The sequence below is a fragment of the Carettochelys insculpta genome, chromosome 1 (genome assembly GCF_033958435.1).
Source record: "Carettochelys insculpta isolate YL-2023 chromosome 1, ASM3395843v1, whole genome shotgun sequence".
Lineage (NCBI taxonomy): Eukaryota > Metazoa > Chordata > Testudines > Carettochelyidae > Carettochelys > Carettochelys insculpta.
In genome coordinates this window covers 180,650,934-180,666,270 of record NC_134137.1, presented here as the reverse complement: position 1 = coordinate 180,666,270, position 15,337 = coordinate 180,650,934, and the positions used below count along the sequence as shown (strand labels likewise).

At 40.2% G+C, this 15,337-nt stretch overlaps 1 protein-coding gene across 3 annotated transcripts in view; it reads left to right on the top strand.

Moving 5' to 3' along the window:
* Positions 1-15,059, top strand: part of IFNAR2 (interferon alpha and beta receptor subunit 2) — a 29,765-nt gene extending 14,706 nt beyond the window's left edge. For all 3 annotated transcript variants that reach the window (XM_074996848.1, XM_074996839.1, XM_074996830.1), the window contains 4 exons: positions 4,175-4,335; positions 8,949-9,114; positions 9,448-9,569; positions 14,355-15,059. In XM_074996848.1, coding sequence (XP_074852949.1) covers positions 4,175-4,335; positions 8,949-9,114; positions 9,448-9,569; positions 14,355-15,011 — 1,106 coding nt within the window. In that variant the 3' untranslated portion in view covers positions 15,012-15,059. The remainder of the gene's footprint in view (positions 1-4,174; positions 4,336-8,948; positions 9,115-9,447; positions 9,570-14,354) is intronic.
* Positions 15,060-15,337: the final 278 nt, after the last annotated feature.

Below are 15,337 nucleotides of genomic sequence, written 5' to 3'. Positions count from 1 at the left end.
AGTTGGTGATATATTAACATGAGCAGCGCGTACAAGAGGCAAAGGGTGGCAGCGGCTCCCCTGAGTCCTAGCGCTCAACTTCTCCCCTCTTTCTGTGCCCATTCTGACAGTTCCTGAAGACGCCCACAGCAGGTTGTTGAAACTTGCAGACTGGTGACTTTTTCCCCCAAGTGGATCTGTTAATTTAAAACTTAAAAGCCTTCCAGCTTGCCCGACCTATCAGCATAACACTGACCCTGTGAAAGATTCATTTTAGTAGTAATGAAACCATTTGACTTGCATGTGCCTACCCTATTTATTGACAAAAATAGTTGTGCATTGCTATGTGTACAGAACCTTAATTTAACATGTGCTTTTAAATATTTCATTAGTTTGTGGCTGAAGATAATAAAATCACATCTCTTAAAAAATCCATGCATGCATATTTAGATGCACAATCTGAGGATTCAGCTTTAGCTTTAAATGCTTGGATCTGCAGACATTTTGTTTTGAAACAAATTCTTCAAAAGACCACTCTGATCTAAAATACACATTTTCATTTTAATTACTATAGTACAAAACCGTGGTTACAAAGTCTTCCTGTCTTTTCTATCCATCCCTACTGTCCTTTCACCCGCTTAAAGGGACAGCATTCCTTTTCTAACAGCTAGCTGGACAACTGAGCTTCCCCTTCTGACTATTTGATGAACTAGTTTTAAGAGAATCCTCCACCAAAATAAGTAGCTTACTAAGACACAGTCTTTTGATGTGCCTGAAATCTTTGCAAACATATTTTAATCTAAACATAGAATTAAATTTTATAATCATGTCTTGTTAGGAAAATCATACAAAATGAGTGTCCTCTTTTTCAAAAAAACGATGAACTTTCTCATCAACACACTAAACTGCTCTGACTGGTTAATTTAAAATAATGTCTTTGTTTCAGTGAGTTTAAATATGTAGTAATCTGGAATGATTACGCTATGAAGGCTTAACAAAAAATATGAAATCAGGTTAGAAATCCACAGGACACCTTACTTGCTCTACTACAAAGTTTTTACAAATAAATCTCTGACAACCTTTAGGGTCTATCAAAAAACCCATGACAGATATTTTTATTCCCAGATTTAGTGCTTTTAATTAGGTACCTTCTGCATGTCTAGTCTTTACAACCTGGCACTCAGGGGAAAACATGCTCCATTGTCTCCAGAAAGAAATTTTAGGAGTGCTTTTTCCAAATGTTATTTGTTACAATTGGGTTCAGGGATTTGGCTTGAACGGGTGAGCAGGCAGAAAATGAAGACAGTGGAGAGGATGTGGGGTAGTTGGGAGGGGGTGACCTGGGCAGAGCAGGGGTGGAGCATGTCTGGGTCCATGGGCTGGGAAACTTGCCTCTCCAAGCTGCAGCTTCACCCACCACCCATGTGTACTAGTTTATGTAAGCTGTTGTAAGCTAACATATCATCTAGTGTATATTTAATATTTTACAACCAGCAGAAAGCAATCTATACAAAATACATTGCTCAAGTAGTTCTTATGAACAGAAGGAAGTGGCAGTCTTGAAGGAAAAACAAGTGTTAGAATAGGTTTCCTTCATATATAAGACTCAGTTTCTTCTGTGTGAATTTATTACAGACTTTTATAAAGGGGGTAGCATCCTTTTGGCAGTTGAGAGTAGGATTTTCTTAAGAATAACTATATTTATACATTGCATAATCTATTTTTAGGTGATAGTTAATTTGTTAACCACTGACAGGTAAAAACGAAAGGTGAGGGATGGAGGAATATCTTCTTCCATTCTTGTTGTCACCTGGATTCCCCCCCTCCTCTTTTTGGCGTGCCTCACGAAAAAACCAGTTGTTCATTAGCAATGCTGGTCTAATATTGCTAGAAGCTGCTTCTCCCTACAGTTCTATTCACAAGGTCTCCACATTAATTTCCTTTTTTCTTCTCCTGAAATAAGGACCATTTATATTGGGGAGCCAGAGGTTAAACTGAACACAGAGTCTACTGTGTCTACTGTTTGGTACAGGGTTACAGAAATAGTGTCAACTGGGCTCAAATACTCTGACATAATGTAATTGTAATGCTAAGAAACAATGGTAATGTTTTCATGAGTGGGAAGTTTCTCCATTAATTTTAAATGTAGTGCTTGTGCTGTTTCGTATCATAAATGTGCAGACCTTCAGGAAATAGTGCAGCCCTTCTTGCAATTTGTATAGCTTCCGACACATACCACATCCTTGTTCCTGTCCTCTTCTGTCCAAATATTAGTACCCATTTTTTGATGAAATAGAGAGCCCTAAACTTAAAAATAATTAATCACTTTTCCTCAGATGACTGATGGCATAGTGCCTTACAATGAGATTGTGTAAAAAAAAAAAACTGGAAGTGGAAAATTGTACCTTGTATTCAGACTATATTATTCCCAAAACCTATTTTTCTTAGATAGGTATCAGAAAAATTAAAACTTTATTCTGTTACAATGTTCTCCAGCTGCTTCCTTATTTATGAGTACATTCATGCGGTTGAGGGTGCACTAATATCTTTCCCATACAACATCTACATTCACTGTTTTGTAAAGTTGCAGGAAAGTATTAGCGGTTTTGTGAAGAGCCAGAGTAAATGTTTTAGGAAGGGCAACTGCTTTTCTTTTCTTTTTTCTTTTTCTGGTATGCGTTTAAATTAAGATGACCCTGAGTAGACATGCAGGGCTATTCTGATCCATTATTCTAAAATATCTCATTTACGCTTGCTCCTAAGATATGAAGGGTTGAAGCCTTCCTCCTTGGCAGAGGGATTTGAGGCAGAGATATCTCTTACATTCAAAATCCTTGGGAACAGTCAAATTCAGGTGGAAACTTAGGCTAAAGTTTATTGTTGTTTTTGTATAAATTAAACAGCAGGCAAACCACAGGAAAGGACAGGAAGCAGCACTTGGATAGTATCGTGTACACATGCTCCTGTTTGGAGGAAGATCAGAACTCCATCTCTCAAATGTTTAATTATTTTAGCAATGCTATTGTAATAATGAACAACACAAGTTGTTACGACTTATGTAGCATATTTCAGATCTTTTCAAAGCATTGTGCAGTCAGGGACTAACACACAGCTCTTGCAGAAGGATCAAAGTGAAGTGAAAAACCTTTGATGTTCAGGCTTTGGAGATTCTGCTGTGTTGTGGAGTGAAGAAAATGACCACGTAGTTTTGAAAATCAGGGCATTGACTCTCCAAATTAATGGATGTCCTGAGGTTTTTCTGGCATTATTTTGAGGGCAAAAGTACAGGTTGAACCTCTCTAATCTGACACTCTCTTGTCCAGCAACATCCATAATCCAGCATGATTTCAGTTAGGCAGATGACAACCACTTATCATGTGTGTGGCCAAGTTTCCCATGGTCCCATAAAGTTTGTTTACAGCCACCAGTCCTGGTGCCCAATATTCTGTGCTGTTATTTAGCTGTAGTTTACCTTTAAATGTCTTCTAAGAGTCCAGTATGCAGTGTAAGTGTTGGTAATGTACTACAAAATACTGACCTCCTATAGTCCAGCAAATTCTCTCATCTGGCACCAATTAGGTCCAGAGGATGCTGGATGAGAGAGGTTCCACCTGTATTCACACAGAAGCCCAGGCTCAGTATGCTGTTCCTCAGATCCTACCTCTGAGTTAGCTGCAAGAGTGCATCTCCCTTTTGGCTTTCTGCTGCTAGTGGTTCCCAGCCAAGAGCTAATCCATTTGTCTATTATCCAAGAGGTATTCCCATGTGGAGTATGGGTATTTCAAGTGTTTAACTAGAAGATGCTGCCACAGAAAACAATGTTCACTCCGTCCCTGTTAGCCCATGCTCCTGTCCCACCCAAACCAAAAGAGTCCCAGTTGCACAGAATTCATACACGAGGGCTTCTGAGGGGCTGGAGAAACAAAGGATGCTGCTATTTTGGCTCAACTCCCCCTTCTTTGAACCTCCCCCATTTCCTAGTTTTTGGGTCATTTTAGGGTTTTTTCTAATTTTATTCCCTTTGAAACAAAAAAATTTGGATCTTGGATTTCCACTGAATCTTTGATAATTTCAGGCTCTGATAGGCAACTAATTAGCCAATCACCAGAGACAGAGGAATGTAGTTGCTTTTTATGGATAGTTTGACTGATGTCAAATATAATTATAAATTGGGGTTTTGTTTTTCTTTAAACAGCATACTTGGGTCCACCACTGGTTAATCTTACTGCTTGTCCCGCCTGCATAAATGTGACAGTAAAACTTCCAGCCACGTATATAAAAGAAAAGTCTTTAATTGATGTGTATCAGAACCTTTATTATACAATAAGAGTGGAATCATTTGATAGACAGGAAAAGGTAAGTAATTTGTAGTTTAAAGATTTTTAAAATATGTACAAAGTATAAAATATAAATTGGCCTGCACAGTAAGGAAGCTTGGTGAAGATTAGTTCTGTTGTGTCTTCTGCTGGATATTTGTATGGATAAGACTATCAACAGTGGTTTTATATTACCTAGGATAAATGGGAGCCTTCTTCAGTTATGAGCTTATCATTAAGGAGAAGTGTAGAGTCCTGCACCTGGGGCAGAAGAATCCCAAGCATTGTTACAGGCTGGGGACCGACTACATCTACACATAAAAGTGCCTCTAAAGAGCAATCCAGTCTGTCTACAGAGAGCAGCCACCCTGTCCTGCCCTCTCTCAACAGAACAGCTGACCGTAGGCTCTGCAAACAGGGCTGCCTGGGGAACTGGAATCCCTGTCTGTCAACAGAACTGTCTACCTGGGTGCTCTGTTGACAAAACACTGTCGACAGAGGTGCTATACCTGATGGGGAGAGGTATAATGCTGTGAGCTGAACAGTTGGGTTTTGTCAACAAACCCCGAAAAGAGCATTTTAACCATGTAGACGCTCCATGGGTTTTGTTGACAAAAGCCCTGTTTTGTTGACAGACACTGCTCATGTAGATGTAGCCATGATGTGGAAGACCTAAGTTCAAGGTCCTGTTTGACATATTTTCTAAAAAACACCCTGGGTCTGAAAATTCCCAAGTTTAGCATAATTTATTTATGGACCCTACTTTAAGCTTATCTATTTAGTCTTCTTTAACTTCACTATTTGGTCAGGGAAGACATTTTTAAGTGCTGGGAGGGTTTGTTTCAAATGTTTTAATTTGCTGTTAATTACTGTCTTAAAGCTGGTGCCAGTTAGCAAGACTTTACTTCTCTGGTAAAGTTTCCCTACTCTGTGGGGCTTGTAGGGATGAGACAGTTAATGGCCTCATGCTGTTCTTGGAGCCGGGGAGGGAGAAAATTGAAGCAGTGCACAAGCTCCCGAGTCAACAATGTGATGGTGCCAATTTACTTCACAGAATGGAGACTACAGAACATCTGAGAGGAAAGTGGAGGCTGTGGAACATTCAGGGGCAAGGAGGACGGTGTCTCTATGAAGTAGATGTTGGGTAGATGAGGTAGATTTGAGAGGGAGTAGACTGAGCCAAAATACCTGCCTATGCCCTTCAAAGGGATACATTCAAGAGTAGGCACCTACTATCATTATTTATATGACTGTACACCTAGAAGGTCTAGTCTAGCATCCTGTTGTGCAAAGCACTGTAGAAACACAGGACCAACATAATGCACATAGTTTAGTCACAAAGAACTCAATCCTGCCACAATGCAGATGATTTACTAGATTATGGCACTTCAGAGTAGGTTTACAGGCCACATGATTATAACCAGCTGTACCAGTAGTTGACAGGTGGTCGTGGAGGAACTACCTGAATTACAAACAGGGTGGTTTTGGTGCTCTGGAATAAGGACAACAGCTGTCTCTCTGACAAAAAGAGAGAGAGAGAGTACAATGACTGGGGACTCAGGATGATTAATGAGACGGAGGTAATGCAGCTCAGTGTGCTGCAAAGCCTGGAAAGAGGAAGGCTACCTGCCAGTAAAGAGAAAGTGCTGGACTGGCTAGTGCCAAGGTTTGGGCAGGAGAAGAACCAAAGACACAATGCAACTGAGCCACACATAGCCAGTGGTTGTGTGAGAATCCTGCAATCTGTGCCACCCATTGCAGTCTGTCACTTGGAATCACACCAGGCACTGTGACCACTCCCAGATTAGAGATGTGTACACAGCAATATCAGCTGGAAGACTGAAACCCAAGCATGTAAGCTCTGGACATGCAAATATCTTTAGTTCTGCTATTAGAATCCAGTGCTTTAGTTAAACCATAATTCCCGTGTTATACACTGAGAAAAACGAACCTGTTCTGATCACAGTCTGAACATATAACTGTCCCCAGGGAGTAATTTCTTTTATACTCAACATCTGTGGGAAAGACTGCTTCCCATGCTGGCTGCATGCCTGCCACACGAAACACAGAGGAAATTGGCCATGCAGTTCTGCCGGGAGGTCAAGGCTTAAGGATGCCCTCTAACCTTTCACTTCTTGAACTTGTGGGGCTTGGTACAGTGTCAGGATGACTCACTGCTTCCCTTGCAAGGCTGTTGCCTTGTCCTGTGTGTGTCTGCTCAAGCAGCTTATTATTGGATGGTGTATCATCAGAGCTTTGAAGAAGCTGTTTTGATGGCCAAGGAGAGAGAATAAAAACATCCCTTCTTTCTTCTTCCCCTGCAAAAGCAGCAGTGAGATACACGTGTTCTAAAACACTTCAAAATTAAAACAAACAAACAATACCAAACCTGAGCTGGTCGAATATCAGAATCAAGTGTCTGTATAAATTAGCAATTCAATAATGTATAATCAGTTGCAGAATTGGTTGATAATTGAAAAAAAAGAACTGTAAAATTATTTGTCCAATTATGTATTTTGCATTATTAGCTGAATACGTATTATCTACTAACATACTCTACAAACAAAAGTTAAACAATTAAGGACAGATTTCTTTTGTGGATGCTCTAACTAGGAAGGACATTCAGCTCTGAACAGGTTTAAAGTAGTTACTTCAAGACACATTTTTGCCCTCTCTGGAATTCTCCTGGTATTTGCTCGACAGAATGTGACATGACATGCCAGAAGTAACGTTACCCTACACTGTTTAATGTGAGAGAACAATGCATACTTGGGTACCGTAAGTGAACCGCTAACAGAGAGGTAGCTGTGTTAGTCTGTACTCAAACAAAACAAAACAAAACAGCAGAAATGTAACACTGTAAAGACTAATGAAATGATTTATTCGGTGATGAGCTTTCGTGAAGTGGGTCTGTCCCAGGAAAGCTCATCACCGAATAAATCATCTTGTTAGTCTTTAGAGTGCTATATTTCTGCTGTTTTGTTTTGTTTAAGTGAACCAGGAAGTTCATGGAGAATTTCACAGAGATTTTTAAAAAAATGTATAATAATTAGTTGCAACTTCGGGCTGTGAAATCACCAACATAGCAATGAAGAAGTAATGTTGTATCTGGTTTTAGTAACAGAAAATATAGTCTAATTGTAAAACTTTGAATTATTTTTCCCTGCCTGTGGAACCCCTGTGAGTTGTTCACAGAATATCAGTTTTCTACAGAACATAGTTCAAGAAACACTGCTTTAAAGCTTCTGACATTGGCTACTGCTAGAGACAGCATAGCTGATGAGGTAGACCATTTGGTTTGTTCTGGTATATCAGTTCTTGTGGTATCACATACTTCTGATAAGAAAAGTAAAATGTGCTAGAATATATGAAAAGTGCCTTTTTAAAAGTGCCCTCTAGTAGCTCCCCATCCCAATGTTAAATGAGCCTTTCCTTGAACTCACTGGAAGAGTAAATAACACATTTACGCTGTCACTTGCATCACTAGAGTGAAGTGTGTACGGGGATGACTTCTCCCATTGATTTTTGACTGTTTATGACATTCTGGCTGTGTCCACACTAACCCAAAACTTCGAAATGGCCATGCATTAGTTTACTAATGAAGTGCTGAAATACATATTCAGTGCCTCATTAACATGCCGGCAGCCACGGCACTTGGAAATTGACACGGCTCGTCCAGACGGGGCTCCCTTTCTGAAGGACCCCGGCAGCTTCGACATCCCCTTATTCCAATTTCAGCTTATGCTTATAACTTTACATACAGTGTTGCTACTCACATTTCACGTTCATTTTATTGACCAATTGTTAGTTTTCAAATGATACCCTACAAGGACTATTTCATACAGGTTGTTACAATGGCATGTCAGGTTCTGAACACGGGTGCATTCAGCCACACAGTTGTTCAATATTACATGACAACAGATTGGGACAGATAATGAACAATAAGAATTGTCTCCAGATGAAAATGTGGGCTGGATTCGTTACTGACTCACAGAGAGAAGTGGAAGACTGCCCACAAGTAGTATTTCCACAGTGGTATCTAATTACCAAAATATGAGTGATTGAGTTACACCGTTTTCTGCAGTGTCTAGGTTCCCCCAGCTAAGAACTGGTCCAGCCCGGTTCAGCTAGGCTGTGATAACAGCTGTAATTAACAGTATTCAAAACCATTGAAGAGGACATGTCTAAAAATCTTTAATAATCAATGGCGAAGACAGCTGCATTTGAAGAAGGAGAAGAGGAATGTAGAAACAAGACTGCTGGCTTTTCTGTTGAATGGAGGAAGTGCTATTTTATGGTATATCAACTTCTTGTTAGCTTAGAACTTGTCAGATTGAGTTGCCTGTAGTAATACCCATTTACTGAAGTGAATCCGGTGGACAGAAGTGTGAGGTCAGTCCTTGAACTCTAGTTACTACTTACCTTCTCTTGAACACAGAAAAAGCTTCCTCTTTGTTATACTGCCCCCCCACCCCGCTTTACAACTCTGTTATACTTGCCACTGCATAATGGGATTGTAAGATAATGGGACTGTACGTGTCATAATGGGATTGTAAAATAGGTATTAAATGCAAAGTTTTGGTTTTTTTAGTCAGTGTTTGACAACTTTTGTTAAACAAACAGGTTTCACTATCACATTGTGTTTTATGGCAGATTCCTATTCAGAACGAAACCTCTGAAGAAAGCTTTAGCTATGTGGTCCGAAACTTGCTTTCAAATACAAATTACTGTGTGTCTGTTGCTGTGGCTGCATCCTTAAACTATCATTCCATCTCTTCAGCCTTGAAATGCGTAACCACTAAGTCCACCCCTCAACCAGGTATCATATTTTAAAGCTTGGCGGGAAGGAGGTCAAGTTGTCAGTGTGGTTGTTTTCTAGTTGTTAATATATTTTCAGAAAAGAGGATCTGGCAGGACATCCCAGTAAGAGACAGAGTATCTTTTGATAGACATTTGATTGGGTCTATAAATAATATGGGAGGTCCCTTATCTTTAGCTAATGCTTCTGGCTGTACAAATAGCTCTTCAGTTGTTTTCAGTGAACAGAATCATCCTTTTTAATCTCAAGTAAGTGTGTAATGTAAAATAAGTTGGAAATCTCTCCTGCCTCTACTGGGTTTTACTGTGTATGTTTTTTTCCCCCCATTTGCAGATTATAGTATAATTCCAGTCCTAACTGGTGGACTTGTTTCATTGGTATTAAGCATTCTCCTAAGAGTACTGTATAAAAGTGGTTTTATTGGCTTGAGAAACAAACCGTGGCCAAAAGTCTTGGTATGTCTTTTTTCATATTTAATTTATCTGGTGTGTGAGAGAGAGGTGTTTAATATTTAAACAGCAAGCAGTAAGATGTATTGTTGATCAGATAAAAGTTAAGCAAAAAATATTTTTGTTGAAGAGTTCCCTTAAAAGTGAATTGCAAAGCAATAGACATTCCATCCATTTTAGATATAGGCTGCTACTGCCTTCCAAGTGATATAGGTGGGCTGTAAGGGTATGTCTATGCAGCACTGTTATTTCAAAATAAGCTATTCCAGAAGAGATTTTCCATAATGGCTACATCTACACTAGCCCCAAACTTCGAAATGGCCATGCAAATGGCCATTTCGAAGTTTACTAATGAAGCGCTGAAATGCATATTCAGCACCTCATTAGCATGCGGGCGGCCGCGGCACTTCGAAATTGATGCAGCTTGCCGCCGCACGGCTCCTTTTCAAAAGGACCCTGGCTACTTCGAAGTCCCCTTATTCCCATCTGCTCATAGGAATAAGGGGACTTCGAAGTAGCCAGGGTCCTTTCAAAAAGGAGCCCCGTCTGGATGAGCCATGCGGCAGCGAGCCGTGTCAATTTCGAAGTGCTGCGGCTGCCCGCATGCTAATGAGGTGCTGAATATGCATTTCAGCGCTTCATTAGTAAACTTCGAAATGGCCATTTGCATGGCAATTTCGAAATTTTTGGCTAGTGTAGACACGGCCTATGTTAAGTTTCTAAACGTGTGGACACTTATCACTCACTTAAAAACTCTACTGCTATGAAGTTGACTTTAATACATTAAACTTTATTTCCTAGTGTAGACACAGCCTAAATGTACTTTAAATGTCTGTCTAAACTGTTCTTGCTAGCTCTGCAATAACATAGGTCAGGGCTTGGAGCAGTCAATAGGCCAACCAGGGCCAAATCCAGATTGCCAGACTCTTTTGAATGGACCTGTTTATTTACTTATTATTACAATTGTTGCTTTTATTAGTGGTTTTTGCTGGAATCTGGACCTTGACTATACCTTGACTCAGAAATTTGGATCTTGAAAAAGAAAATTACTACCCTTTAGGTGACTTGAAACTAACTTGGGTAGGTGTTTGATAAAGGTATGGATTAAAATCAAGGTCTTCTGCTCATTTGTGACTTTTGTGCAGTTGCAGAGCAAAAGATCACTTGTAACTTACTGGTGTGATTACTAGATATTGCTACTACCCCAGCCAACATTTGTTTAACATCCATAGCTGCTTGTAAGCTATTATTTCATATATAATTACTGCCATGTTTGCCTGGAAAGTCAGGGCTTTTCCAATAAATTGTTGATTTACACAGAATTTTGGAGTATCTAGAATATGAAATATAGGTTCAGGAACATCAGTAGAATGTATATGTTTATGTCATGTGGTGATCTGTGATGGTTAACAGAGGACAGTTTTTGAAGCTATGAAAAGTAATAATTAAAATTTTTTTTCCAACAAAACTGTTTTTTGTAGAAAAATCGAGATTTCACAAACCATTTTTTTCAGGAAATAACTATCTGCTTTCCACTGAAAAACTTTAACAAAAAATCAATATCCCAAACTCAAAAAAATGAAATATTTTTATATAGATATCCTGCCATGGTGCCTCATGGAAGTTATGGTGTCATTTCCCCGTGTCTCCATTTTCTAGGAGCTGATCTGGGCTCCCTGCCCAGGTGATAACATACTTGATCATCTCACTCTATCTCACTATGGCCGTGCACTCCCAGGATGTAAGCCCTGTGTGGCTATTCAGTCTAACCAGGGGGTCCTTCCCTCAGGCACTCCCTCATCATCGCAGAATAATTCAACATGGCTGTCAGCTGATCCCCACTCTGACACTCCAGTCTTATAAGAAAAATAAAACCATTCATAGGCCATTGGTTTGAGTACTGAGCCAGGAAGCTCCTAAACTATCACTAAGGGCCTTTATTACCACATTTAGAGTTTAAAACAAATTCACACTTCATATTTCTAACTTCATATGGAAGAGTGATACATGCATAAAAATGGGATATACAGATTCAGTAGATTGTAACTTTAAAAATTATATGTTGCGTGTCCTGTTTTGCACAAAGCATCTTCGAGTTCTGCATCCTGAAAAGTCAATTTTCATAAAGGGTGAGAGTTTTGGGGAGAGGGACTATGACAGCCATTCACAGAAAGAGATTTATCACTGTTTCTGAGAAAATGAAACAAAATGTCCCTGGCAACTACCTGTCCTGCAAAGTCAGATTGGAAATGCCTTTTCACTTTTACTTCCTTCAAGGATATGATTTTGATGGACATTGCCAGGCAAAAACAAGCACCTATATAGGCAAGCCTGAACTCTTGATGAGATTCAGAAATGCAAAGATTATGGAAATTGAAGTGGAGGTAGCTTCACTGGCAAATAACATAGATGTTGTCTCAGGTGGAGGGGCTGAGAGAGAGAGAGAAAAAAACCCTGTTAACAGAGGCAGAGAGCATCCCGAGAAAAGAAAAGCTGCCCTGAGAGTGTCTCTGTTTTCTACTGATTTGGCTATAGGTTTTGTGATACGGTGTTACAATTTCAAAATCTGTAAACACCTTGAAGAGCTTGCCCTCTAAATATGCAAGGTTTACAAAGATGTGCAGGAACGGAGGGGTAAAAAAAAAAAAAAAAAGAAAATAGGTTTTCTAAAGCCCAGTCTGATGGCATACCCATTAGAGAATGGTGCTTCTCTGATAGCGTATGGATATACCCTAAAATTGGCATATCAACTTAAAATGGCCTGCCAGCCTTCAAAGTTCAGCAGTCAGGAAAGTCATGTGCCAATTATGCCAGAAATCTCCTTCGCTTGTCATTCTGGAGGGCCAGAGAGCCAACACCAACATGAGAAAAATTCTGAGAGCTGTACTTAGTATTTTTCATCGGCCACAAGATGGCAGGAGACCAAGAGGCGCTAAAAATTCAGCACCTTCAGAACAAAAACAAAACTCTGGATTAAATGTGGAAAAGAGATCTTACTATAGATCTACCACACAGTGAATAAGAACCTCACATAGTATTTGTGTAATTATATCCAAGGTGTGAAGGAGACAAGTCATGAAGGGCTTTTGTGGGCAGATGGGTAAGATGTTCTGAGGGGCATACAAGTCTTCAGGACATAACATTCCTGAGGAAACCTAAACTTCTTCTACAACGTCAACAGCCATCTTCCAAGCAAAGAACATCTTTACTGAAATGCATATACATAAAAGAGAGGTGGTGGATTCTCCATCCCTAGAGGTTTTTAAGTCTCAGCTTGACAAGGTCCTGGCTGGGATGACTTAGATGGGGTTGATCCTGTTTGAAGCAGGGGGCTGGACTAGATGACCTCCTGAGGTCCCTTCCAGCCCTAGGATTCTGTGATTCTGAAAGAAGTCTGGCCTTCAGTTTCCTTGTATGCCAGATGTTATAAACTGGATTTACAATCACCCACAGACGCCTGCTTTGTCAGGAGTGTGCTCTAACTAGTAGCTCCAACACCATGTGACAAGCTTCAGCAGTGCTCTCTTATCATAGTCTTTCTTCCATCATTAACCAGTGTATTCTTATGTCAGTGAGCTGTAACAGAGCTCATGCGCAGGTTTCTCAACCTTTGGCCTCTTTTGTGCCCACAAACCAGCTGGAGACCTCTCTTTAGAATTATTCCAGTGATCGGCCAGGTAGACAGGGCCATCATCCCCTGTCAGGACATTACAGTAACTGCCTCTAATGATCGTACAGATGAAGGCAAAATTTATGATTGACGATTAATGGTGAGACTAGTAGAAAAGAGGAAAATTAATTGGTAAAATACATTGTACCCTTCCTCACACACTTTAACTAAAATAATTTCTCAGGTTTGTTTTGAGAGAATATGTTTTAGGGAATTTATACAGCTAGGAATTTATACATAGGTCCAGGATTTTGCACAGGTGGCAAATATCAAAAGGGCTTTAGAAGTTGATCCTTGACGTCCAGGAAGGAATTAGAAAGCTTTAGTTAAGCAGGATATTGAAGAGTTTCAGAACAACCCTCTGACCCCATGTTTTTAGAGGTTTTAGCCCTGGAAATTTATCTCTGCAAAGATAGTTAGAAACCTTTCCCCCCATCCCCAAAATGTATTTAGTACTGTTCAACAGAGAAAATCTCACAAAAATATATTAGAAAACACAATGCTTTCTCCTGTGGGGTTTTCATTGGTGAAAAGCATAAGGTCATTTGTTTTCTGATCTTATTTGGAACCAATATGCAATTCTGTGAGACTACCCAGTTCTCTATGTTGGACTGTGTCTAGACTGAAGAGATCTGTCTGCAAAAGATACATAAATTGTGCAAAGCATTTGCATTATCTCCTGCCGATAGTTCTGTCAGGAGAGGCTTTCCCAACATTTGGCCCATCTATGCAGGGCCAAATATTGGGAAAATCACCTCTGCCAACACCTCCCTTTTACCTCGTAGAACGAGGATTAGCAGGATGTCAGAAGAGGACTCCCAGAATGATTGACTTCTATCAGGAGACCTCCAGGCTCCCAACAGAAGCCTGCAATCTAGATATAACCTTGGTGTTTAATGTCATTCTTGTTTGAGTGCAGGAGAACAAAGACTTCTGGATTCTCAGAGCTTTGGAGATATTGCCAAAATATTTATACTGGGGTATCTATTGACTTCTGAACATTTTTGATTATGTACTAGTATAAGTGCAAAGTGGCAAAGCAGTTGTTGAAGTAGATAAGAGGATTACTTTCTATCAGTGTATGATTCTTCTGTGTGCTTTTTTGTTTCTCATTTTTTTAGGAAATCATGAATAAGTTTCACTACTCAGTGTATGAACCTGTTCATGAGAAAGTGTGCTCTGTACAAGTCATCTATAAGGAGATTAAAAAAAAGGAGTGGGAATACAGTTATGACGATGATAGCGGAAGTGATAATGAAAATTCTGGTGAGTATACCAGACGTGTGATCTCACGTAGAGTTCCAAGTTCCCATGCCAAATCAAATACCTTCACACAGCAGTCTACAGACTACTCATCTGCAGAGAATAGCAGTCAAGCAGCTGAACTTCTGGGTTCAGACACGGAAAACCCTGAAGAGAATCAGTCAGTCGTTACAGAAGATGAAAGCACAAGAAGAGTGCTCTTTCCGCCTTCATCTGAAGTAAACAATTCCTTAACTTCTGGGTCAAGTAATAGTGCTTGCTTTAACATAAACTTATATTCTGTGAAGCTGGGAGACCCTGACAAGACCTGGGACGATTCTGCAACATTAATCTCCCACCAGGATGAAGCAACTGACTTGCAAGATTCTTCTGCTGCTGGTGCACTTGCATCAAAAAGTTTTACTGACCCAGTGTATGTTAAGAAGCCAGACTGTCATAATATCCCACATGAGTGGCAAACACCTGGTATCTCAGATGAAAGTGATACCTCAGATTCTGAATATATAAGGAGATAAATTGGTGGAAGAACCGCTTTATAAAACATGAATAAACACTTAGCCTTGCTTCAGAGTACAGTAATCCCTTGAAATGTGCAACTCAGAATGCTCCCCCCCTCCAGGTTGCGCACAGCTCCAGTACAAACACCCCTGCAGCCCCGGTACAGACCCCCCACACCTTGGTTCAAATGGCTCTGGCTCATCCCTCTGACCCCTGTGCTTGGCTCCAGCTCACCCCCACCATGTGGTTTCTGCTCAGCCCCCTGCAGGGCCATGTGGCCCTGGCTGAACTCCATCCCCCCACCGCAGCCTTAACTCACCCCAGGCTTAACCCCCTGCCTACC